The 26,013-nt window shown below is 46.3% G+C and overlaps 1 protein-coding gene across 2 annotated transcripts in view; it reads left to right on the top strand.

Annotated features, from left to right (window-relative positions):
• Nucleotides 1-26,013, top strand: part of CAMSAP1 (calmodulin regulated spectrin associated protein 1) — a 542,816-nt gene that overhangs the window by 296,723 nt on the left and 220,080 nt on the right. For both annotated transcript variants that reach the window (XM_086921001.1, XM_086921000.1), the window contains exon 5: nucleotides 20,519-20,599. In XM_086921001.1, coding sequence (XP_086777127.1) covers nucleotides 20,519-20,599 — 81 coding nt within the window. The remainder of the gene's footprint in view (nucleotides 1-20,518; nucleotides 20,600-26,013) is intronic.

The raw sequence follows: 26,013 nt of genomic DNA, 5'->3' as shown, positions 1-26,013 counted from the left end.
CAGCAATCTGGCCATCCTCCGTGACTGTCCCTCCAGTGGGGGCCGCTAGTTCTTTCACCCGGTGCTGCTGGTGTTGCACACGGAGTTTATGCGCAAGAAGCCGGCCACACCTGTCGCCGCCGGTGTAATATTTATGTTTCAGGCGAAGTACAGCGTACTCCGCTCTGTCCATATCGAGCGCGGACAGGAGCTTCCTGGCGGCCTTAAGTTGCCTCCAGACTCGGGGGGCTCCCGTCCGTTGATGCACCTGTTCTAGCTCCCTCACCTGGCGTGTAAGTTCGTCCTTTTTAAGCTGGCGGTCTTTATTCTCCGCCGAGGAGATGGCAATAAACTCGCCGCGGAGCACTGCCTTCAAGGCGGCCCATTGCGTCGCGCGGGTGGTGTCGTCGTTGTCATTATTACGCTTATATTCCTCTATGGACTCGCGGATATGTTTCACCACAGATTGTTTGTGCAGCAGAGTGTCCCGGAGACGCCAGACCCCTCGCGAGGGAGACACCGGAGGTAGCCGGAAAGTGCCCTCCACCGGGGCATGATCTGAAATAGACAGGACCCCTATGTCTGCGCCCGAGGCCAGCTTGTACATTGGGCCCGTCACCAAGAGATGATCCAATCTTGCATAGGATTTGTGGGCGTGGAAATAGGCGCGGGTCGCGGGGTGGAGGCGGCGCCACATGTCGTGCATATCAAGATCCTCCAAACGGGAACGAACCGAGCCCGAGAGCTCTCCCGATTGTAGGCGCCTTTGCACCGACCTGTCCAGGGACGCATCAAATACCATATTCAAGTCCCCCCCAATCACGATGTGTCTGTCAGGAGTGGATGTCACGTCTTCCAGTGCCCTGTGCAGAAACTGATCCTGATGATCGTTGGGGCTATATATGGAGCCTATAGTTAACACTAGACCCCCCACCCTGACTCTACACGCCAGGAGCCTCCCCTTTTGTTCCGCTACCTTTTGCATGACCTCCCCTTTGAACCTCCTAGATATCATGAGTGCTACACCTGCCGTTTTGGAAACGCAGGAAGAGAAAAGCTGCGTGGGTAACTTTGGGGTCCGTAGCCTGTGACAGTCTTTAGCTAGAAGATGAGTCTCCTGTAGAAGACAGATGTCTGCCTGTGAGTTCTCCAGGAGGGACAGTACAGCCTTCCGTTTAACCGGGTTATTCAGCCCCTTCACATTCAGGGTAACAATCTTAAGGGCCATCAGTGAGGGGAATACCAGAAACGCTCACCAGGGCGGGCATGGCCCACCGGACTAAACTCAAAGGCAACAGCGAGCGGCCACAGCACACAGTGAAAGCAAACCACCCCATAGCACAGCACGGTCCCCGAGCCCCCAAACCCCCAACTGTGAGGACCCCCTCCCTGGAACCCCACACCCCCCCCTCTCCCCCGCTGCCCAGTGAACCCCCCAAACCCCAAACTCACCCAATCAACTCCCCTGCCCACCCTCCTCACCCCAAACCATTCAGAGTACTTCATTGTCCCAGTCCGGTCCTCAACGGACAAGGCAGTGAAAAGTTGTTCAAGTGGACGTCCAGCCACCACTCCATCACCCCGCCACCCCCCGCCCCCCGAACCCCCGCACCTGCGATGAAGATAGGCTACTGCAGACTCCCCCCGGAGCATGTTCAGGCCGTCAAGGCCAAATCGCCATTCGCCGTAGTCCTGGAAGCCTCCTGTATGGCGCTGGACATTTCTGCCCGAATTGTAGGCGAGTCAGGTCTCGCGGGCGGCGGGGATCGTCGTTCCCCGATTAACTGCCAGCTATCTCGCGTGCTCCGCCTGCGACGAGGCGCCGGGATGTCCGTATCTGACGCAGTGATTCCCAGTACTCCGCAAACATCCTGGAGGGACCGGAGCTGGTGCAGAATTCCATTCCAGCGAAAGATGAGGCGGAAGGGGTGCCCCCACGAGTACTGTGTGCCATGTTCCCTCAAGAAGTCTGTGGCAATTTTAAAGGCCTTCCGTTTCTGCAGTGTTATTGCGGACAGGTCCTGGTAGAGAGCCACCGGGTGATCTCTGAAGCGGAAAGGCTGTTGTCGTCGGGCCTCACGAAGAATCCGCTCCTTCAGGGGGAAATCCGGCAGGAAAGCTAAAATGTCCGGAGGAGGCGCTGAGGCCCTGCGAGGTCGACCAACTCTGTGTGCTCTGTCGATCCGAATTGGGAAGTCTTCCGATTCTCCCAGAATTTCACGGAACAGGGCTCCTAAGTAGGCGGCCGCGTCTTCACCCACCTCGTTGGATGGAACTCCTCGGACCCTTATGTTTCGTCTGGACCTGTTTTCAAGGTCTTCGGCATGGGCCTGTAGGTCAATCTGCTGGTCCCTCAGCCTCAGGACCTCCTGTTGCAAGTGAGTGATTTCCTCGTCCCTGGAGTGGCCAGCCGCCTCCACCGCGTTCACTTGTTCTCCCAGGGAGTCCACCTCTCTCCGGACTTCCCGGACCTCCCCGGCCACCTCTTGCTTCAAGGCCTGCAAGTCCTCCCTCAAGGAGCTGAACAGTGACTCCAGGAATGATCTAGTCACCGGGGGCTCCCCGCCTTCTGCCCCCCGAGAACTACTCGGGGGGCTCGGAGCTGGTTGGTTCCTGTCTTGCCTCGGGGCGCCTCTTCCCAGCATGTCCGGCAACGTCCGGTCACCCTTCTTCGGCCCTCTGGTGTTCGACATCGCGGAGGGGGGGGATCACAAAAACCCACGTGCTGTGGCGAGGAGGCAATACAGACCCGGGCAGCAGTGCAGCAGTAGGTGGTAGTCCACACTGCTCGCGCCGATGTGGGACCACTCCCAATGAGGCGCCCCCGAGCGCCGTGAGCGAGGGCTGCTCCAAGAGGTCGATGCAATCGCTCTGCTCCCGTCCAAGTTGGCCGTCCGCTACGGCCTGGGGAACCAGCGCCGGTGTGGCGTAGTCTCGTCTCCCGGACTATGTACGTGCTGTTTCGCACCGCCCAAGGCTGAAGTCTGGGCCTGCCGGTACAAAGAGGGCACTATTGGACAGTCCTTCCAGTGATCGTCCCAGAACACCACATCCGGTGATTCCGGCTAGGCCCGTTCTCGGGGATCGCAGCAGTCCTTCCCCACTGGTCCACTCGAATATCACATAGCTGGGGGCCAGTCGCGCGAGTCATGCAGCAGTTGGGACCGGAGAGGGGTAGGTCTCGTGGGCCGCGAAGGCGACCATGGGTGCCGGAGGGGCTGGCAGCGCCCGGCAGTGGTTAAGGGCGGGGCTCTGGGCCGGGCCACATGGTGCAGGCCTCGCGGCCTACCTGATCCCGGGGCTTGCGTAGCTGCTTCCTGTCGGCTCCGCCTCCGCTAATGCGGCTCCGCTCCGCCAAGGAAGTTCGTTCCAGGCCACAGCGGGGACGGTCGTGGTGTCGAGACGCTCACTATCCGTTGGTCCACTCCGCGCTACTGGCTCCCCTCGTTGGGTTGCCGAGGCCCCGCGATCGAGGGGTCCCCGGGACTTCCGGCGGTTCCTCCGGCGGCCCTCGCCGCGGCCGGTTCTCAAGCGGCTCCGCCGCCGCAGCAAGGAGACTGAGGGCTGCGGGCTGCTCTACACCACCACGGGGAACACTGGGTGCGTTTTCCGCTCGATCCGGGGGGGATCAGCGGTGTAGAAAGGTGCAGGTTTTCCAGGGGCTTGGGAGCTCACGGCAAGAGCGTCCTCTCAGCCCGCCATCTTGGCCACGCCCCATCTATTTATTTTATTTTAAAAGTTTTATCTAGCGCTGGCTAGACCCGGAGGTATCAGAGCGCTTTACATGAGCATCAGATCATAGTTACAGGTTACATTGTTACACAGTTATTAGAGCATGGCAGCATAGTTACTTGTAAGGTCAAGTGAAATAATAAGCAAAACTACGAAAGGGGAAAAGCAAGCAAGGTCTGACATGATCTCTGAATACCAGGCTAGATGAACTTCAGGTTGGCCATCTTCCATCAATGGGGAAAACCTTGGCTTGATCTTTTTGCTGCCGTTGAGAACGTGCAATCTGTATCTAAACTACACTACATATCTGCTACAGTTAGCCCAATCAGGGCTCGACCACAGTTCTGTTGAGTTTACTTATCAGCAGTTTCAATGTTCTTCTGCATAGAAGGGAATCTATTATTTTCTGCAAGAGTTATCAAAGAGTTCCTTGGTCAGCTATAGTCTCCAGCAACTAGGCTTGAGCTCACACTGCGCTGACTCAACTGATTAAAATGTCTGTTTGAATGCATTAAATTGCACACCACACCAAACCTAAATTCCTACTTCAAGTGCCATCAGACTTTCATCTGAACTAACCTGTAATATCTGATAGAGAATTCTAGCTGCAGATTCCTTACAGTAGAATGTTCCCCAGGCATCGGACTGGATCCATACGTTTTTGAGCATTACCTGTGTGTGCTGGTAGGTGCCGTTGGCTCTGCTTCGGCGGCGTCGGCGTGGGAAATTAATCTGCAATAGCGCTGATCCGTGAAGAGCTGCCCTCTGTTTTATGACTGACTTTTTATTTAACTTTTGTCAAACCTTTTTTTTTTTTTTGAGAGAGAGATTTTCTCTGCTGGTGTGATAGCATGCCCCAAAGAAACCAGCAGATTGCTTTTACAGACCTTCACGTGGTTTGTTTGTGGTACTTGGAGGATGCCATGACTCCAAGATCTGTGCTGACTGCAGCGCCATGCATCAGAAGACACTGAGGGAGTGTTCCCTCAAGCTCCTCACTGCTTGTTGTCTGACTACCTAGCAACACTCAAAATCCAGGTCGCTGAAAGGTCCCTGGACCATTTGCCGAGTTGCACCCAGCGATCGTCAACCTGCTCAAAGTCTTTGGAGAAGTTGTGTAAGTCCCACAAACATAAGAAGTTGAAGAGGTCTTCGCTGTGCTCAGCGAAGTCTTCTGCCAAGGTGCGGGAGCATTTGCACTCCAGGTGTTGCGCTTCGGCTGAGTCTGGTCTGCTCCGCGCTTCACTGACTTTCCCAGAGCCTGAACGACCTCACCCATCTTAAAGAATTTGATAAAGCCATGCACCTCCTATTTAGGCATTGCAGCCCCTCTGTAGCACTCAAAGGACCGGGAGGGCCCACCTGGATCCTCACTGGCAGGTTCTCCTTCTGTACCAGTTGGACCCTATGGATCTCATGTTGGATGTGGCGCAGAGCCGCGTCGAGACCGAGAGCTTTCTCAGCAACGCCTCCATTGCCGGCGGTATCATTCCCATAATCATTACCTGACGGTTGTCGTAATCTGCTGGTTATGCCGCTGACCAGGACCATGCTCTCCGGTTCGGAGCCAGTGCCTTTTGCCTTTGACAAGCCTGGAGAGTGAGATGAATGGGAGGGGTCTGAGAAGCCTTATGGATACCAGCTTCACCTAGATGAGAATGAGGACAACTGGTATGAGGAACTGGCAAAAGCCAATGGGTTGGACACCTCACCTGACACTGGCTTGATCCCATCTCTTAATGTAGGTACGGAGGAGGAAACCTCTTTCTCTATGGTGGCAGTCAGTACCTTTGGACCGTTGGGTTTTGCAAATCATTCAAAGGGGCTACTTCTTCCCTTTTGTGACAACCCCTTCCCCCATGTCACCTACTCATGACCGGCTGACCGTGATCCACCTCTCCTTGCGCTGTCAAGAAGTGCTGGCTCTCTTTGCCAAGGGAGCCATAGAGAGGGTGCCGGTGTTTGATGTCGGTAGTGAATACTCTTTCCGCTACTCTCGGGTGCCCAAGAATTATGGAGGCCTTTGTTGTATTCTAGACCTGTGCCTCCTCAACCTTTTCCTGTAAAAGAAGTAAAAAATGCTCACTCAGGGGCAAGTTCAGTCTGCCCCTGATCCGGGAGACTGGATTGTGGTGTTGAACTTGCAGGATTCATATTTCCACATTCCCTTTATTCTTTCTTTCAGACTTTTTATTGCAGTTATCTTTTTCTGTTACATTGTGGTATGTGACATCATTGCAGAGAAACAGTTAGCAAAAGCTTATTATGATTGACAGTCATTTTAGAGAAATAAGTAACACAAGCTTAGTGCGGCAGACCTAAGCTTTGATTATTCCACACCATGTTACAAGACTAATTTTTGAGAGAACAATTGAGCGATGACACCATGGTTTGGTTCCTGGTCAATGTTCCTCCTAATTATTTTTCTCTTTGTGAGGAAATTGGAACCCTATGTGCGCACCTTTCTCGAGAGATTGAGTTAGGTATTATGTAAAGCAGAGTCTGGAAGCTACCACCTTCTAGAGAGGGTTTGAGATTTTCCTCAATTTTTCATACTAACTTATTGCAAATGGATCTGTTCTTTAGTTTACTAAAGAATTTTTCCATAGTTCCTGCAAACGTTTTATGGCTGGAATTTCCTTTCCAATGTAGGGTGGTTTAAGTAGGGTGACAAAGTTGGAGGACACTGTAGAGGAGCCATCTGTAAGATGAGTGGCTTCTGTCATTAAGTGTAAATACGAATGGCCCAAAATCACACTAGTGACTTCTCTTACTCGTAGTAGTCCTCCTGGTGCTTCTGGTCTTTTTGGTACTCTTGGTCCTCTTAGTCTTCATGGTACAGAATGGAAATTCGGCTGTAGGCACATTGATTGCTGACACATCTGTGTAATAAGTTTAGACTAGTTTGACACAGTTATAAGCCTGGTGGGGCAGAGCGAGGTTCTGCACATGAGGTTGATGTCACTTTTATTGGATACAAGGATTGCACAAAGTATGCAATGCATCTTCCATATCAAGGTAAATACCTAGAAATGTTTCTCCGAAGGATGATCCAAACATATTCATTAACTTACAATCACTACTCAGCCACTTAAATAGTAAAATGAACAACCACAATGCCCAAAAAAAGACACAACTCTGACATCAGCAAAAATGGAGAGAGTTTGATGTGAAGGCTTGACATGGAAGTACCATGGAATGTGCACTGAATGGTGTTGGAAGTTACGTACTCTAAGTAGAAAGGAAATTGTTGGTATAGAATGCTGTCTGTGGCAATGAATGAGTTAAAAAAAATAATTAGCTGGTCTCTGTTCCTACTCTTAAGGTAGAATTTAATACAAAGGCCTGCAGAAATAAGGCGCTGATTAATGCAGTACCTGGCCCTGTAACCTCCTTTGCAAAATGCAAGGTATACCAACCTACACTGAAATGCCCTGGTATTTCCCTTTAAAGTTCGATATTGTCCACAAAGAAAACATGATTGTTTCCAGAAAAAATATGCATTAAAAAAAAATACCGAAAAGCACTGCCTGAAATGAGATTAACTTGTACCACAACGATTGTAAGTAATAACCCAATAACCGCTGTGCGATCATAAACGAGGGTTCCTGCTAAATCAAGCTGGCATACATATGGAAAGCTCTGCTTGTCTTTATTTTATTTATTTTTTGCAGTATTATATAGCTAGAAATTGGACCGAGGGCATTATTAAATTTCCATGAGCTCCAATTACGTTACACAATGTTATATTCATTTTTTTAGAACAAGAGATTACGTGATTTGTCTAGAGTCGCAGGATGTTGAGCCAATGTCTGTCCTCGAGCCTGACTTTCCAGCATCAAGTGCAGAAGCTCTGGCTATAACTCAACACTCTTTCCCTGGTCAAGAGGCTCAAGGTTACGCGCCTGAAATAAGGCAATTCAATAACTATGAAAAGACTTGATAGTCAGTAGTCTCGCGGAGAGGGACAGGATTACGACAATACCAGACGATCTACTTGGTTAGAAGAACAAAAAGAACTATGTAATGCAAGGGGCTACATGTATGCATTACGGAGTACAGAGCTTAGGGGTTTTACAAACGGGAACAGACACAACAGCATAGCAGGTATTTCAAACTCTCAGTCGAGTCCTGACAGTGTTTCTTGGGGTTGTTAGTTGGTAGGTGTGCGCAGCCCGATAGTCCCTGTGCGCAGCAGAATAGGAGACTGCACACGCCCTCTTGCAAGCAGCTTACAGGGAAGACAGGTCCTGGTGCATTAGGTTGTTGACCGTGTGTTGTATTTTAGTGGTTGGGATGGGTTGTGGCCCTTAAACTAGGTAAGGGAGGATGCAAACCTCCGAGCATCAGCTGGGGGATAAGGCAGACAGGGAAAAGGGAAGAACTGTGGGAAAAGGGGGTCAACAAAACAACAGTACCACCGTGAGCTGAGGAAGCGTTTCAGGGGCATCTTCCACATTCCCGTCTTGCCTGCCCACAGACATTACCTGCAGTTCACAGTGGGGCAAGAGCACTTTGTTTGTCGTGCTCCCCGTCACCCTTCGGGTGTTCACGAAATTGATGGCCGCCGTTGCAGCTCTTCTACAGGGCAGGGGTTCCAGTCTTTCCCTATCTCGATAATTGGCTATTGAAGGCCGGCTCGCGCCTTCAGACTACGGCAAACCTTCTGCACTATCAATGTGCCAAAGTCACATCTGACACCCACTCTGATGCTCATTTTTATCGGAGCTGTTCAGGACACAGTGCCGAGTCCAGGTTATTCAGGCCATGATACTGATGTTTCAGCATTTATCCTGGATTTCAGAGAGAATGACCCTGAGTTTGTTGGGCCTCATAGCTCCCTGCATCCTGCTTGTAACCCATACCCGTTGGCATATGCAGACTCTGCAGTAGGACGTGAAGTTCCAGCGGGCACAGCATCAGGGAAATCTCTCTGACCTGGTCCAGATCTCGGAGGGAACTGTGAAAGATCTGCAGTTGTGGCTGATGCACCGCAAATGGGTCCATGACAGATCCCTCTCCCTTACCCACGCAGCGTGGACTTTAGTAAGAGATGCGTCGCTTCTGTGATGAAGCGGCTATCTGGGAGAGGTGGATATGAGAGGACTTTGGTCTCTTTCTGAGTCTGGGCTCCACATCAACCTGTTGGAGCTTTGGGTGATTCACTTGGCATTTTAAGCCTTTTTTCCTTTGATCAAGGGAAGACTGGTGCAGGTATTCACGGACACCACCAATGCCATGTAGTACTGCAATAAACTGGGTGGGGTTGTGGACCCTTTGTCAATAGGCTTCCGCGTCTCTGAACATGGCTGGAACTCCTGGTGGGCTCTCTGAACACCAGAGGCACAAACTCAGCCGAAGATGCCAAGCTGATAACGAGTAGCAACATACAACAATGTCTCAACAAGAATCAATGAAGGGTAGTATTTTAGAAATATTCTAATTATACAACATAAATTAAATAACCACTAATAGTCCCAAGAACACAGATGCATTTATAATAGCAAAGAAATGCAAATAAAATGTAACAAATCAAATATGCAGTCAACCATTCTGGTTCAGTTGTGTACTAAATGTGAAAGTGAACACTTTGTTCTCATGAAAACATAGTAAATGGCGAAAGTGATACAAGTGAGAAAAGTATAAAAAGTTGGTACAGCGTTTTGGACAAAAATTCGATTGAACTTATACATGAATGAGTACAATTATGAAGTAATTTTGTAAAAACCTGATCTAATTCAGACTCAGCTTGTGCAAATTTATTCATGTATAATTAAATTTGAATTTTCATCCAATACGCTGTAGCAACTTTAGATATTTTTCTCTCTTGTATCCCTTGTGCCGTTTAGTATGTTTATCCAGTATTGGGGTATCTTTCATAGATTCACATTCTTGAATCATTACCCATCGTTGAGATGGGAGTCCCATGGTATCATAATCAAGCAGTAAAACATAATTTGCAGGGGCTATAATGGCCATAGGCTTTGGGTTTAATAGCCTATCTATGTCCTTATTAAACACAGCCAGTCCACTGCTAGCACCCTCTAGAACACTCCCAGCAGAGGCAGTTACCCTCCGATTTTCACTGCACGTAGTGTGGAAGGGAGTCTCCCCGAATGATACTCCGTATTTTCTTCAACTACTGGATTTCTTCTACAAATTTGACACCATGGCTGACAGGAGAGGCCTTTTCCGCCCATGTAAAACCTGTGGCAGGAAAAGGGTTCATGTGGACGATCCAGACAAGGATTGTATATATTGCCTGCATCCTAAACATGAAGATCTGCCGTACCTTTTCCTCAGACTCTCAAGGATAGAGAAGGAAGGTTGTTATTGTGGCTCTAAACCACTAAATGCAAGGCAATTTCTTCAGATTAAGAAAGTGATGAATCTTCTAAGTCTCACAAGAGAGCCAGTTTGAAGAGTTCTTCTAGAGAAGGTAGGAAACACCACAAACCTTCTCATGGGACCAAGGACTCTAAAAAGGAGAAAGGATTGAAATACTCCTCAGAGCCTACTTCATCTGTGCCTAATACACCTTCCAGAAAGGACAGCATACATAATGTAGAGCCGCCTTTTCAGACCCTTTGAGGCATAAAACTAGCAAAAAACCATCGCCAACGATGTTGCCACACTTGTCGACTACAAGTATTACATCGTCGGCACCGTCAACGGCAGCAAATAAGACAACTGCCCATACTGTCGACGAGAGTCTTGCTCTCCAAAAGCCTGTCTACTTTGGGATCACCATCGACGGCAGGCGACAAAGATATTGTCGATGTAGATAACTTAGACAAAGACCAGGTCTATGAGCGTCTTGTCGGAATGCGCTCCATCAATGATCACCCCGTCAGTATTGTCTTTAATCCAATCGCATCTCTTGGACATGGAGAACTCTGAGGACAATGGTATTTATGGTGTAGCTCATAGCCTATTTGACCTACATGTTAAATGTCAAGAGGATGATGATGATGATAAGGAGGATGAGGATTACCATGATGAAGGACAATATTATCAACAGGGCTATGTGGCCCCACCTCATCACTCCCTGGGTTTCCAACCAGAACAGCTTCCTAGAGACATGGCAAAGGTTTTCCACTGTAAGGGGATCAACCAGAGAAACCGCTACCTCAAGCAGACCCACAGAGCTCGCCGGATACACCTAGTATTGCTTCTCGCCCCATAGCAGGTCCAATGGCAGAGGATACGTTGGCTTCAGATGAAGATCGAGAGGAGAGAGGGCTCCCGGATCCTGTTTGGTACCAGATCTTTGGGATGATTACATCATACTGACAACCTCTCCTCCTCCACATCTGCCATTAGATTCTCTTCCTTAGGATATTGGAGATTCCATAACTTAATGGCGAGAGCATCCACCAGAATCCACTTGCCAATGACAGTTAAGCAGACAGACTTCAAGGAGGACACTAGGAAGTCTATGCGCTCCGCCCTAATATAGATTACATATTGCAAGAGGGTGTTCAAATTATGAAAACACCTGCAACCCTACCGCCAGTACTACAGTGAATTGATAAAAAATACAGAGCTCAGTCTTGCCTCACAGGACACCCCAAACTAGATGTGGTCATTTCCCAAGTGGGGAAAAGAAGATCTAAGAACCTTGCCATCCCAATCACTACTTCACCTGATAAAGAGGGGCACAGGATGGATATTCTAGGGAAACACTTCTCTACTGTGGAGGCAGTTGCAATCAGGGCTGCAAATGTTTTAACTATTATCGGTCGTTATGACTGCCAGATGTGGTCGGCACATGGGAGCTTTGGTGGACCTAATACCAGAAGATAAAAGGCAGGTGGTCAGAAAGATCTTTTTGGAGGGAGAACGTGCAGTGTCAAACCATTGCCTGCGCTATGGATGTAGCCAATAGCGGTTTTAGACATTTGGCTGGTGCCGCCATCCTGAGAAGACTGGGATGGTTGAAGGCTTGAAGGCTTCCCACCTTCAGGCCGGAAGTACTAACAAAATCATAGATATGGCTTTCGACGTTGATTCCGTGTTTGGAAAGCACATAGATGAGGCGCTCTTAGCTATCAAGACCGATACAGACATAGCGAAACCTTTAGGCACCTAACAGTACCGGAAAGTGCCATTCAGAGGGGCCTAAAGGACAAGGTTTTACCTCTTGTAAAGGAGGTTATCAAAGTGCCCCACAGTATCAGGCCTGCAATCTCAATACTGTAAAAACTATCAAACTCCAACTTACCGCCAATCTTTTACAGCTGGTTTCTCATGCCAATGAGACCGCAAGTGAACTCCATCCTAAGGTCGAGACTTAAACAGAAAGCATTGATCACGACCGGGTACCAGCTTTGCTCCCAACCCGTGGGTGCAAAGATTTACAACCATGGTCATCAGTGGCGCAATATAACAGATCAGTGTATGTTAGACCTTGTAACCTTTGGACATATTCTAGAATTCACTCATTCCACCGATTACTCCTCCCCGGGGGGAGCTCCCGCCCCATCTTCACATACTGTGCATGGAAGCCCAGGTCATGCTCCCCAAAGAAGCAATAGAGGAGGTCCCTGTATCTGTATCATTTTGTCTTGATAAAAATGAAATCAGTGGAGTGAAGACCAATATTGGATCTTAGGAATCTCCGCAAGGTCCTCAGAAAACAGATGTTCAGAATTTATTTATTTATTTATATTCTTATATAGCGCAGGATTCAACCCCCGTAGGGGTATCTCCGCGCTTACGCTTTTCCAGGAAGGCCTCATAGTACCGGTGAGCTGTGGAAGAAAAGAAAAATAATATACTAAGGAGTCGGGAATAGGTGTGTTTTTAACTTCTTCCTAAACAGCAAGAAATGTTCAGTTTGTTTTAAAGTGAGGGGAAGTGAGTTCCATAGAATAGGGCCTTTTTAGGAAAGAGCTCGGCCTCCTTGCCTAACCTTCCTGATTCTTGGAACCTGGATCAATTGCTGGCTACTAGAGCGCAACATGCACCCAGGGCTGTAGTGATGGAATTTTTCTTTCAAGTACTTAGGTCCCATGCCAAACAGGCATTTATGTATTGTGCAGCAGATCTTATATTTTACACGTTGCCTGACCGGCAGCCAGTGGAGTTTGGCCAGGAGAGGGTGAGAGGCAGTCCTTGGCTGAGCATTGAGAACAAGTCTCGCTGCAGTGTTTTGGACTACCTGCTATCTTTGTAGTTGTTCTTCATTGGCCGAAATAAACAGGCCGTTGCAGTAGTCCAGCCTACTGGTTACCAATGCCTGGACAAGAGTTTTCCTATAGTTGTCAGGTAGGAATTGGAAGACACGTCGTAGCAGTCCGATGACATGAAAGCAGGACCCTGCTACTTGGTTGATATATTCTTTAAACAGAAGTGCCTTGTCAAGCCACACACCAAGATTTTTTACAGTCTGTTTGGGAATGGGCACTGGTCCCAAATCCGGGAGCCACCAATCTGGTGAAAGTGTGGCCTCCCCGAACAGCATAACCTCCGTCTTGTCCACGTTGCACTGGAGGCAATTTAGAGCCATCCAGTCTGATATGGCCCTCATACCTTCCGCAAAAGATTTTTGTATTGCGGGAGTTAGGGTATGGAAGGGGAATAAAAGCTGAGTGTTATCAGCGTATGACACCGGGGTGAACCCATATGCTCTTGCAATGTCTGCCACATACACATTGAAAAGTGTGGGGCTTAGGCATGAGCCCTGTGGCACTCCCTTGGTGAGCTCCCTTAAGGTGGAATGATGGGAGCCCAATCGGACTCCTTGCGAGCGGCCTGAGGGAAAACTCTCCAACCAGGACAGAGCCACACCTCCAGAATGGTAACACTCACCGAGATCCTTCGTCACCTTAACATACAAGACTTCATAACATTGCTCGACATGGAAGACCCGTATTTTCACATCACTGTCCATCAAAAGCATCGAAAACTTCCAATATTGATGGTAGCTGGTATCCACTACCAATTCAAAGTACTTCAGTTTGGCATCAAATCAGTACCAAGAATTTTTACCTAGTGTCTTGCCCTGGTAGCCACAGCCCATACGATCCCAAGGTCTCCAGGTATTTACATACCTGGACGACAGGCTACTCAAACCACCAACTGCGCTGAAAACCACGCAGACTACAGACGCCTGCCTTCAAATGTTCTTTGCTCTAGGGCTCACTGTGAACAGAGAAAAATCTTCACTCCTTCCCAGTCAGTTCGTATCGTTTCTAGGAGCTACAATCGATTCCATTCAGTGCAACGCTTTCCTCTCTGACGGTTTCAACAGCTAGCAAAGAAAATGTCGAGAAAAAGGTCTGTTTCAGTATGAACATACAAATCGCTCTTGGGAATGTGTTCATCAACAGTAGACCTCATGTCACTAGCCAGACTAAGAATGAGACCTCTTCAGGAAGAGCCCCAGAGTCAGTGGCTGCAACGGATCCTTCGAGGATATGATATAGATCATTGCACATATGAGGTAAGCCCTGCAGTTGTGGTTGCATCACAGGCCAAATCTCTCAAAGGGCCTTAACTTCCTTCAAATCATCCCAGATTTCATTTTAACGGCAGACTTCTATATGGATGGCTGGGGGATGGGGCCTTCTGCAGGAGCTCAACTTCAGGGCAGATGGTCAAGTGCTCAATGACTGCAGCTCATCAACAGGCTATAGCTCAAGGCTATCTTCCGGTCTCTTCAGGTTTTCCTGCCAAGTATAGCGGGTACCTCCGTGCTGGTTCGTACAGACAATTCGACCACCATGTATTATGTCCACAAGCAAGTATGAACCAAATCCATCACACTATCACAGGAAGAGCTGGAGCTGTGTGGACTGGACAAAACAACAAGAGAGCTCGCTCAGAACCGAGCATTTCCAAGGGCTACACAACACTCTAGTGGATGCGCTCTGCAGAGCGGAGTCTAGTTGCCACGAATGGGAATTGGAACATCACCAGCTCGACAGAGTGTTTAAAATTTGGGGAAAGCTAACTCTAGAGCTCTTTGCCACGAGGGAGAACACCAAATGCTAATCCTATGCCAGCAGGTTCCCTCTCCTATAGTCGTGGGGGAATGCCCTTTTGATGCGATTGTCAGGGATATATGCTTATGCCTTCTATCCCCCTCCCCCCATCAAATTAATTCCCCGGGTGCTGACCTAAATGAAAACAGAACTCTGTTGTCTCATCTTGATAGCACCAAGATGGCCCAGGCAACATTGGTTCCCGTAACTTCTTTTTCTGTCGGAATGGAAACCTATACGCCTGTAGCCATCACCATCTCTCCTGACCAGAGACCAGGAGTAAGTATGTCACTCAGACCTGGTGCCTCTTCATTTACATGCCTGGCTCCTGATCTCTTTGAGTTCAGGGAGATGAGTGTATCAGAGGAATGCAGAGACATCCTTGCAAGATCCAGAACTGAAAGCACTAATAATTCGTACCGACAAAAGTGGAAAAGGTTCTGCTGCTGGTGCCAAAGCAACAACTAACACCAGTTTCAACCATCCCTGGAGCAGATTTTGCCATATCTCCTCTCCTTAGCAAAGTCAGGTCTCACATTCTCTTCAGTTAAGGTGCACCTCGCCTCAATTTCCTGCTACAGAGTGTCTCTTCAGACTCCTCTCTGTGCCTTGAGTCTAGTGAAACAGTTCATGAAGGGACTCTTCTGCGCCTTCCCTCTGATGCGGGCGCCCCCTCCAGAATGGAGACCCAACTTAGTCCTCGCGCAGTTGATTAGGCAGCCATTTGAGCCAAATCACAAAGCCGAGCTAAAATCTCTGACTTGGAAAATAGCTCTTCTCTTGCCTCTTACTTCCACGAGGATAGTTAGAAAAATTCAGGCCTTTGCCATCAAAGAACCACTCTAAGAATAAAACAAACCTTTATTCCATAGGTTCCAACCCAGTTCCATCTTAATGAGCCAGTCATACTCCGATCTTTCTTCACAAATCCATTAACGCCTGCAGAATAAGCGTTGCATACGCTAGACTTAAAGCGAATTCTCAAATTCAATCTACAAAAAAACCAAAAGACTGTAGAAAGACTTATCAGCTGCTGGTGGTCTATGGATACAAAAGGGGGTGGTGATAGACGGAGCATCTGAATCAATCAAACACTCACACCCAGTCAAAAGATCTGGGTTTAATCCATCACCGTTCTTTAGCCCACTCTGCCACCCCAGTTCAGACATGGCTATATGCAAATCAGTCTGACCCTGTGCCTCATGGGAACAGTCCAGCCCGAATTGCCAAGCCTTGTCTTCCCTGGACAGGACACTCCATTTGAGCCTCCTGCAGACGCCCTCCTTCAAACTTAAGCGCGCAGGAGGCCGTAGGTTTGCGACCCTTGCTTCCTGCTTGTGGAATTCCTTCCCCCTGGAGATCCGGAACTGTCAAGACCTCCTCTCTTTCCGGAAAGCCTTGAAGACCTGGCTCTTCAGACAAGCATTTCAATAACGCAACTCCCCCCCTTTGTTCATGTTACTGCTGATCACAGCGCCAAGAAACCAATCGGTGAAAGCGCGCTTTAGAAATATTTTAATAACATAACATAACAAACAAGCTTCCGAGGACCGGTTTCTGGCATTCCAGCCGTCTTCAGCCCGGCTTGCTTGAATCCAGTGGCAAAGTGAGCAAGGGACTCGCGTCTGAGCATACCCTGCCACACTTATGGCGGCCAAAAGCGGTACAAAAGGGGGTGGTGATGGACGGAGCATCTGAATCAATCAAAAAACAGCATGTTTTTTGATTAATATTAATCACTTTTCTATTTTTGTATCTTTTGGATTTACTAATGAACTGTATATCTATACTGTAATGTATTGTGACATATACAAATTACAAAGTGCACAACATGAAACTACTTGTTGGATGTAAATCAATGAATGTTAGAAAGTTAGATCTATAATAATATTATTAAATAAAGTATCTTTTAACTACATGCTATAGTGTGTATTGTTAATCCATAGTCAGTACTCTCTGTTGTCAGTTTGGGTCCACCTGTAATCCATGTTCCTAAATTTCTGTCTTTTCAAACAAGTGTTTCTTTTATCATGCCAAATGTGATAATCTTTATAGGATTGGAAGGGTATTTGGATATTTACAAATGTTTGTTTTGCTACAGACTTTATACTTGAATATCTTAGATGTCTCCCTTCTTTCACTCCTGATAGTATGATCTTTTAGGGTACTGCTTGCTATTCTGATTCAAGCATGTGAATCTATGAAAGATACCCAAATACTGGATAAGAAAAATAATTACTTACCTGTAACTACTGTTATCCAGTATTGGTATCCTTCATAGATTCACATTCAACCCACCCTTCTCCTTTTGAGGCTTTTTTCTTTGAAATTTGGAATTCTTACTTCCCACTTGTGCTTAGAATATCTGAGGGTAACTGCCTCTGCTGGGAGTGTTCTTGAGAGTGCTAGCAGCAGATTGACTGTGCTCAAAGTTTGGTCCGTTTTTAACCCCTTCGAATCTCATGACGAGGTCAGCTCATCATGAGCCACGGTGCTCGTGTGCTCATGACGAGCTGAGCTCGTCATGACCATTAGAACGCTCGCACGCTGGGCTAATTCCCCTGCTGTGCGAACGTTCTAAAGAAACGGGTGTGGTCATGACGAGCTCAGCTCATCATGAGCACACGACCACCGTGGCTCATGACGAGCTGACCTCGTCATGAGAACAGGGGCGCTGTGCCCCCCCACCCCCCAGCACAGCATGGGAATTTGCCCAGCTGCGAAGGGGTTAATAAGGACATTGAAAGGCCAAGGATTATGGCCATTATAGCCTATGGCAATAATCTTTTACTGCTTGATTAGGTTACCATGAGACTCATCTCAACGACGGGGAATGATTCAAGCGTGTAAGTCTATAAACGATACCAATACTGGATAACCGTTGTTACATAATATTCACTTTTAAATTTAGTACACAACTGAACCAGCTTGGTTAACTCTTATTTGCACTTCTTTGCTGACATGATAAATGCTTCTAACCGTGTTCTTGGGACTATTTGCTATTTAATTTATGCTGTATAGGTAGATTATTTCTAAAACTACTTTGCTTCACAGGTGGTGAAAGATCTCTTTCAGAAGTGGGGAGAACCTTGGTTACTTCTGTTCTCCACCGCTGAGAACGTGCAATGTCAGCAGTTTCGCTTGCTGAGTTTCCAAGGCGACTCTCACTCGGACACTTTTTCTCTCAAGTGGAGCTCCGGCCTCCTGTACGCCTTTCTGCCTACACCACTCATGCCCAGAGTTCTCAAGAAGATGAGGAACGACTGTCCCAAGTTATTTTGTGGCTTCAAGAGTCTGGTATCCCGAGCTTTTGATCATGACTATCGGTCCATCGATCAGGCTACCTCTTCAAGAAGTATCTTCTGTCGTAGCAACAGGGGAGGGTTCTGCACCTGGACATGTGCACCCTTCACCTTCATGCGCGGAGTTTGAGGGGCAACAGTTGGCAGTTTCTGACCTTCCTTCCAAAGTCTGTGATGTTATTCTGGCAACCAGGTGCCCCTCCACCAAGTCTGTATACCTGTGCCGTTGGGATAATTTTGTAACATAGTGTGATTCTAAAAACATCAGCCATCTTTCTGCAGCTCCCTCTAAGGTTATTCTGTTTACTCGGCTCTGCTCTGGGCACAGTTAAAGGTTAGTGGCCATTTCCGCATTTTTGCGGTCTATCCGACCAACCTTCTTTTTCTTCAAGTCACTTGTTGTGGCTAGGTTTCTTAAAAGCTTGCAGCACGTTTCCCCCAAAGCCATTCATCATGCCCCAATGGGGTCTAAATCTTGTTCTAATTTTCTTAATGTGTGCAGATTTTGAGCTTCTGCACAATTTCCATTTTCTGCTATTGACCATCAAAACTGCCTTTCTGGTGGCGATTACATCGGCCACGAGGGTCTGCGAATTGCAGGAACTCTTGGCGCACTTTGTCTACACCACCATCTACCAAGGCAAGCTGGTCCCCTGGACACATGCCTCCTTCCGAAGGTCATAACTCCTTTCCATATAATCCAGAACATCACTCTGCCTACCTTTTTGTGCTCCAATTCACCCCTCCAAAGAGGAAAAGAGACTCCACCATCTGGACCCAAAAGTGCATTGTCTTTCTACCTTGATAGCACAAAAGTGTTCTTTGTGAAATATCTGTTCTTTATTGGTATGTAGGAGAAGGAGAAGGCTGAAGGAGAAGGCTGTGCAGAAAGGAACTAGCTCAAGATAGATAGTGCTCTGCATCAAGATCTTCTATTCATTGGCCAAGAAGCAATCCCCTCAGGATGTGTGTGCTCATTCCATCAGACTTAAGGCTGTGACCACTGTGTTATCCTGTGGAGTCCCTGTCCTGGGCATCTGTCAAGCAGTAACAGGGGCATCCTTGCACATGTTTATCAAACACTGTCTGGACAATCTAGTGTATCACAATGGACACTTAGTCCGTTCAGTCCTGCAGGACATTCTGGTTTAAATTGGCTTTGCAGACCCACTTCCGGGGAGGCACTGCTTGGCTATCTATTCTAAGGTAAGGAATCTGCATCTAGAATTCTTTATCAGGTGAACCAGTTACTTAGCTCTGGTATAGGCTCTACCTAGTCGCAGATTCCTTACTGGCCCTCCCATCGCCCCTGCTCGGTGAGCCAGTTGCAGTGTAAGAACACCTTTCTCGGGGCCTTAGTATTTCACACCAGTGGTTAGTTCTAATAGTGGCTCTGCGCTCCTGGTGTGGAAATTAGCAAAAGTAACTGACATCAGCACCCCAGGACGGTGCCTATAGAGGGACCGCGCATCTCATTTCCTGCGCAGATGACACACCCGATGCTTAGCCTACTTAATCTACCGCCGCTCAGTGTTATTGCTAAAAAAATAACCAGATCCCGTCTGATGCCTGAAGAATATTCTAAAGTAGGACATCTATGGCATGGCTAGATAGTCTGTACCAGATAAGGCATTAACGAATGTAGTACCTTGTTCTTTAAAGGCATACTTTCAAAATTCAACAAGTGCGGCAGAATGAACACTACATTTCTTGGATACTTGCATAGGCCTCATGTTAAAAATTGACTATTTTTAGTTTCAGAAACAAAACATCGCTTATTTGTGTGCCTTGGTCATGCGTAAAAGGGGCCAGCAGCTTTCTGAGCAAGGAATTGCAAGGTGAAACACTGGTTCAGCTTTTTTGCACAAAAGCGGAACGCCCTCCCCCGTAACACAATATATGAACATATCAGTAGTGTCGTTTTTAGAGGTAATCAACTGCAACTGAAGAGCCATTCTGTTGAATATATGGATTATGCTTAGAAGTACTTTTTATAAGGTTTTTTTAATCATTTGTTTCCTGCATATGTATAAAATCTTTTTTTTTTTTTTTTTTAAATGTTTGCAATTTACTTTTTAAAACGGTTTACGGGCAATATTTTTATAATCACAGTTGCCACATGACTAATTTGGCAGTAGTTTCTGCAGTTAGCACATAGGTCATTGTATTTTAAGATTGCAAATCCAACATGTTGTGTGGGGGAAATAACATTTTTATTATACGATCAGTTTAACCATGTAGTAAAGATTTTGAACAATTTGCTTTGTGGTATGTATATGCACTCTGCCCATTAATACCTAAAGAAGCCCAGGCAAGTCATCTGCCTGTCCATCTCTACGTTGCTTGTGAAAAATTTCAAAGCATGCGAATCCATGAAACCTAACATCTGACAATTAATCGACTTGTTTCTGTCTTTTTATTAGCTCCGGAGTTGAGCAGAACCTACAGAAATGTTTTCAGTAGATATCTTCAGATTTTTGAGGTATTAATGTAAGCCATTTTACCCCTTTATTTCAGGTAAATCTGAAAATGAGAGAAATAATGGAAAAAGAGCTTAGATTAAAACAGCAGCTGTTGGAGAGCCCCGGTCACCAAAAGGTAAGATAAAAGCAGAAATGATTGACTGCTGTCTTCTATCACAACATTCAAAGCAAACTGGGCATTTGTATGTCTCTCCATAGGCAAGTTTATGTACACTATTAAATTAGTTATGTATTTGATTGCCTAGAGTGCAAACCATAATGTATGTAACTGATTTGCTACATTGAGAACCTTTTGCAGCTTTCATATGAAGTAAGCAAAAAAGAACTAATTTCTAGGCAGTCAGTGCGCATCCATATTTTGTATGCCTTTGTAAACCATGTTCAGCCTTACGTGAATTGTTATCAATCTTATATATAAGTTGCTCATTTGTAGTCTCGTTTGTGGTGCTGCTGTTTATCATTACTGATCGAGAAGTGGCAAAATCAGTCTCTCTTGATGACCAAACCTTCTGTTTTATTTGAACATAGAAGTTCAATCAATTTACAGTTTGGCTCTCTTCCGTATGTCGATTATGTTAATTGTCATGTTCTTTGGGTTAAGTATTCCATGTTTCAGTGACAAGCCCACTCTAATAAACCTCATTAATAGTAATTAAATCTGTGCCAGACACTGAGGACAATTAGTAAGGAGTTTTACCAAGGTGTTAGGTCTCTCAAAACCTTTATGTATTTTTCACAGAAAGCTGAATGTATTTATAGCTTTTGCTTTCATTTCTTGTATTGAAATAAACCTTAAAGGGTTATCCCGAGTGAGATGGGTCATTTAACTGTTTTTCCTCTTTTAAACAAAAGTTTCATATCGTTCATATATTGTGTAAGGGTGCCATCTTGGAACTCCGTTCAGCGCAGTGAATGGGGTAAGTGACAATTGACCTGGTCATGGATGACATGCTTACAGGGGCACACCAAGTATTTTTTGGTTTGACAGCGAAGGAATAGACCAGAGACTAAAGTGAACTTGAGCAGGTCTAGAAAAGACAATGCACACTCAATTCTAGCTGGTTCCACCAATGTATAAGAATGTTTCTAATTCTTCCCTTCTAGTAGAATGTATAACCTGGTTCATGTTTTCTAGAACCTGTAGTGGAAGTCTTTTCAACAAATGTGTTTTCATGACCGGAAGCCTCACCTTCCACAAAAATATCACCCGCCAGACTAAGAGCCAGCATTGTCCCAGTTTCTATCACTACCTTATTTGGCAAGAGTGATAGCAGCAAATGGAATGTTACCTAGCATGTTAAATTAGTATCAACTCAAGACTTGGTAATAGAGAAGAATCAGTGGGATATAAAAGCTGCGGACCATGTAGAGAATGTTCTAGAACATGCACAAAAGCCTTCAAAAGGCCCTGTCTTTGGTGATTCTTGCCAGATTCGTTTGTTCCATGTGGGACTCCATTTATTTTCAGAAGACCTGTACAAACAAATGCAAAAGGTTTCAAAAAAAAATTTGAGAAAATGTTGTAGCGAAGGAAAGGTTGTATCAAATAAGTATATCTTTAGGCGTGTCAGACCATCAGCTGACGTATATCGCCACACACTCATTGAGGAAGGTATTTTTCTGATCTGAATCCTGGTGTTTAGTTTTGGATCTTCATTTTACTGAACCTTGTTTGGGCCTCAGAACGGTGAGGAAATGTATCAAATGAAAGTAGAAGTGGACACAGCCAAAGCAGCACAGCGAGAGAGACATGTAAATGGCAATTTTGACTTCTGTGCAGTCACATGAAAGTCCAATACCATCAGTACTTCTGCCAGCACTTTCCCAGCAGTATTAACCGCTGCATCATTTTCAAACTCTGTCCTGTAAATGACTACCACAAGGGAGAAAAGGTGGTCAGCCACCATCAGTCAAGCATGAAAGCAATCACTTCCTCACTCCTGTAGGGTCCCAGACAAACATAGCAGTGTACAAAAGGTGCCATTGATTGTGTAGAATGGTCATAATCTGAAATCCTAAAAACATCACCTTCAAATATAATTCCCACAGGATCAACACAACTCTGTATATAAGAATTGAGAAAAGAAATGTGCATAATGCACCAACCCAAGCTCTGGAGAGGATGCTACTGATGCCCAGTCATAAAGGAATCTTCTCAAAATAGTTGTTGCCGAGAAAGAAATGCATAAATAGGTGTTGAGGCTCAGCCTAAGAACAACAGAATGGCTGATGAAAGAAAAGGGATGGTCACACTGCTTACTCCAGTATTGGAACTTTCATAGATTCCCATGCTTGTATCATTCCCCTTCGTCGGAATGGGAGTCCCCGGTATACATAAAATAGCAATAGTAACCATCGCTGAAACAGAACCTAGGCCTAGGCCCATTCCTGTTTTGCTAGCTATGCACCTCTTTTTGTAGAAGAGACCCAAAAAATGAACAACCAATCTGATTGGCCTCACCCTCTAGAACCCTCTTGAGAGAAGCTCAGAACCTTATATTTTCTACCGCACATTGCGCAAGGGAGTCTCCACTGAGCTCTGCGCAGTCTTTTCCTAGAACTTTGTTTCTACAACCTTTTCAACAGTTTTTTCTGCTACAACTTCTTCAGGATGTCGGATAAAGAGAAGGAGGCCCTCTTTAAGGCATGTGCTACTTGTGCTAAGAAGAGGTTATACATTGAAGACCAGCACAAGGATTGTATTTACTGTCTGTATCCAGACCATAAGGCTGCAGACTGTAAGATATGCCGCACCTTTTCTAACAAGACTTTGCGTGATCGTGAAGGGCATGTCTTGACCTGGCTCCAGAAGCTAAAGTCTAGAAAGGAGCCGGTGTCCAGTGACAGCAACAAAACATCTTCTGCGACCTCTTCCAGAAGGTCTCTAAAAAGGGGTAGAGCTTCTCCTTCACCTTCTGAGAAACGCCCAGGTAAGGCCTTGAAAAGACCATTGACAGATCTAAAGGGCTTAGTCCTGTCGAATCTCCTCTCTAAAGTGTAAAGGAGAGGGAAGGGCTATCAAAAGGAGTAAGTTGTTGTATATTTATCCTTTCTTTATTTCCATGCCTTACTGTAATTCTTACCTGTGTCATGCATTCCAGAATGTAGATGGCTCTGCCTCTTCCTAGTGTTCTAGGTGGAGACAGTTTGTGCCTGGCCAGCTTGTGTCGAGGATGTTACCTTCTGCTTTCCTGCATTAAACCAGTTGTGGTTCACCTGTGGTCTCCAGATCCTTACTACAATTTTGGCGACGTTTTAACGCTGGCCAGTACCTTCTGAAGACCTCCAGCTGATGCCTGACTCGTCCCAGACATTGTTCCTGTGAGCTGTGTGTAGCGTAGCATCCTCGAGAGAAACGAACCTGTTGCGTGTGGATATCGTCAACTTCCATTTGGTGCGTCTCAATTCTGCCCAAAGATGCTCCCCTGGTGAAATCTTAAGTACTTTTGCTCTTGCGCGAGCGAAGCACGAGCGCACTCATAAGCCTTCAGCAACGGCTTGAGTTGCAGCTCCGACGTCATTGTTTCATTGTTGTTGCCTGGGAGACGACGCTTCATCGGCCAGCTCTGACGACAGCTGATCGGCAGCTTCATCCACTTGCGTTTCAAGCCTCAATCGGTTGTATTCCAAGCCTCGTTTTCGTCCTTATCCTGGTGGCGGCCATTTTAGCTCTTGTTTGTTTGCTTTTCAAGCCTCGATTTCGATCGAGTTTCGGCGGCGGCCATTTTAAGTCGTTTAACGCGACTTTACATCGGACAAATCCTTGCTCATTCCCTCATCCAATCACAACATCTAAACATCGTGTTTCGGACATTTGCCAGATTCTCAAAGAAGAGAGGTATGTTCTCACAGTGATTACAACGTTATCTAGTTGTGCAATTTTCCTTCTTTTGTTATTCAGTTCATTGTAATTTGGACATGGCACAACAGTTTGTAGTTACTTTACCTCCTCAGTTCTTACCTGAGCCTGGGGTTCCTGACATACCTTGGGAGGACTGGTATATAATGTTTGACAACTACCTCGAGGCTCTAGATGGACAGGAATTTTCAGCCAAAAGGAAAAAGGCTATCCTTTTGAGCACTCTTGGCAAGGAGGGACAGAGGGTTTTTAGATTTTTACCGATCACATTAAGAGCTAATGGCCAGGAAATTGACGAGTTTAAAGAAGCGGTTGCACGTCTGGAGATCAGATTCGCTAAGGAGGAGAATTTGGTTATGAACCGCTATAAATTCTATACCCAATGTCAAAAAGATTCAGAGACAATAGACGACTTTGTGGCTCGACTTAGAGAGTTATCCATAAAGTGCAAGTTCGGTGCTATGAACGACGAACTTATAAGAGACCAATTAATCGTCCAGTGTTCAAGCAAGAAAATTCAAGAGAGGTTATGGGCTGCTAAGAACCCGTCCTTGAAAGATGCAATTGACCTGGCTAAAGTCATTGAGGAGTCCAGCAAATGCATGAAGGCTCTAGACTCACATAAGTCGTGTCCTCAACAAGAGGTCTCTGTTGTCTCTGACAAAGGTAGTGTGGCGGAGTGTGAACATTGCTGTGGAGACAATGTTGCTGTAGTAAAAAACAGACCCAGACCTCCTGCTAAAAAATCCTTCACGAGTAGATTCTGCAATAGGTGTGGCAGTAGTAGCCATTCGTCTGACGCAAGGTTTTGTTTTGCTGCAAACAAGGAGTGTTTGAAGTGTGGCAAAGTCGGACATTTCTCCAAAATGTGCAAAGCTAAAGCTAGACAAAGAGTAGCTATTGTTGATGACTATATTGATGACACCTTAGCTGAGCCCGAAAGACTCCTGGTCATTGATGATGTGGATGTCATCTGTGATGACCCGAGACAAAACAGACCCAAGGCCATTTTCAAGATCGACTCCCATGAGGTGTTGTTGATGGTTGACACAGGTTCTCGCCATACCATCATCCCTAAGGCGACTTTTGACACTTTTTGGGAGGGGGTGAATTTACATGAAAGTGATATCTCTCCTAAGGGATTTAATGGCCAGAAGATTGAAATCCTTGGTTTCTTCGAGTCTGAGATTGTCTTCGAGAAGAGGTCTATATTTGGGAAAGTTTATGTTTCCGTTGATGGCCCTCCCATCCTTGGATGGGTACATCAATACGACCTCTTCATAGTTATCAACCCTAGGGCAAAGAATCAAATAATGGTAGTAGATGATGATTCTATTGAGTTTATCCTTTCTGAATTTGGGTCTGTGTTCAGGGAGGAGTTGGGTGAGCTTCGTGGGTATGCTCACCTTATTAAGTTGAAGAAGGACAGTTTGCCTGTACAACATCGCGTAAGGAGGATTCCCATTTCTATTCGCAATGAGGTGAAACTCCTTATTGAGGAGATGCTTCAATCCGGGGTAATAGAACCAACAGAAGCATCGGCATGGGTTTCGCACGTTGTGATTTCTAAAAAATCAGACGGAAAATTGAGGTTCTGTGTGGACCTCAGGTCCCTAAACAAGTGTGTCGTTGCGGACACCTTCCCTTTACCTAATATTGCTGAGATGGTG

This window comes from Lissotriton vulgaris, chromosome 5 (assembly GCF_964263255.1).
Source record: "Lissotriton vulgaris chromosome 5, aLisVul1.2, whole genome shotgun sequence".
Classification (NCBI taxonomy): domain Eukaryota; kingdom Metazoa; phylum Chordata; class Amphibia; order Caudata; family Salamandridae; genus Lissotriton; species Lissotriton vulgaris.
This window is presented reverse-complemented; position numbering and strand designations above follow the sequence as displayed.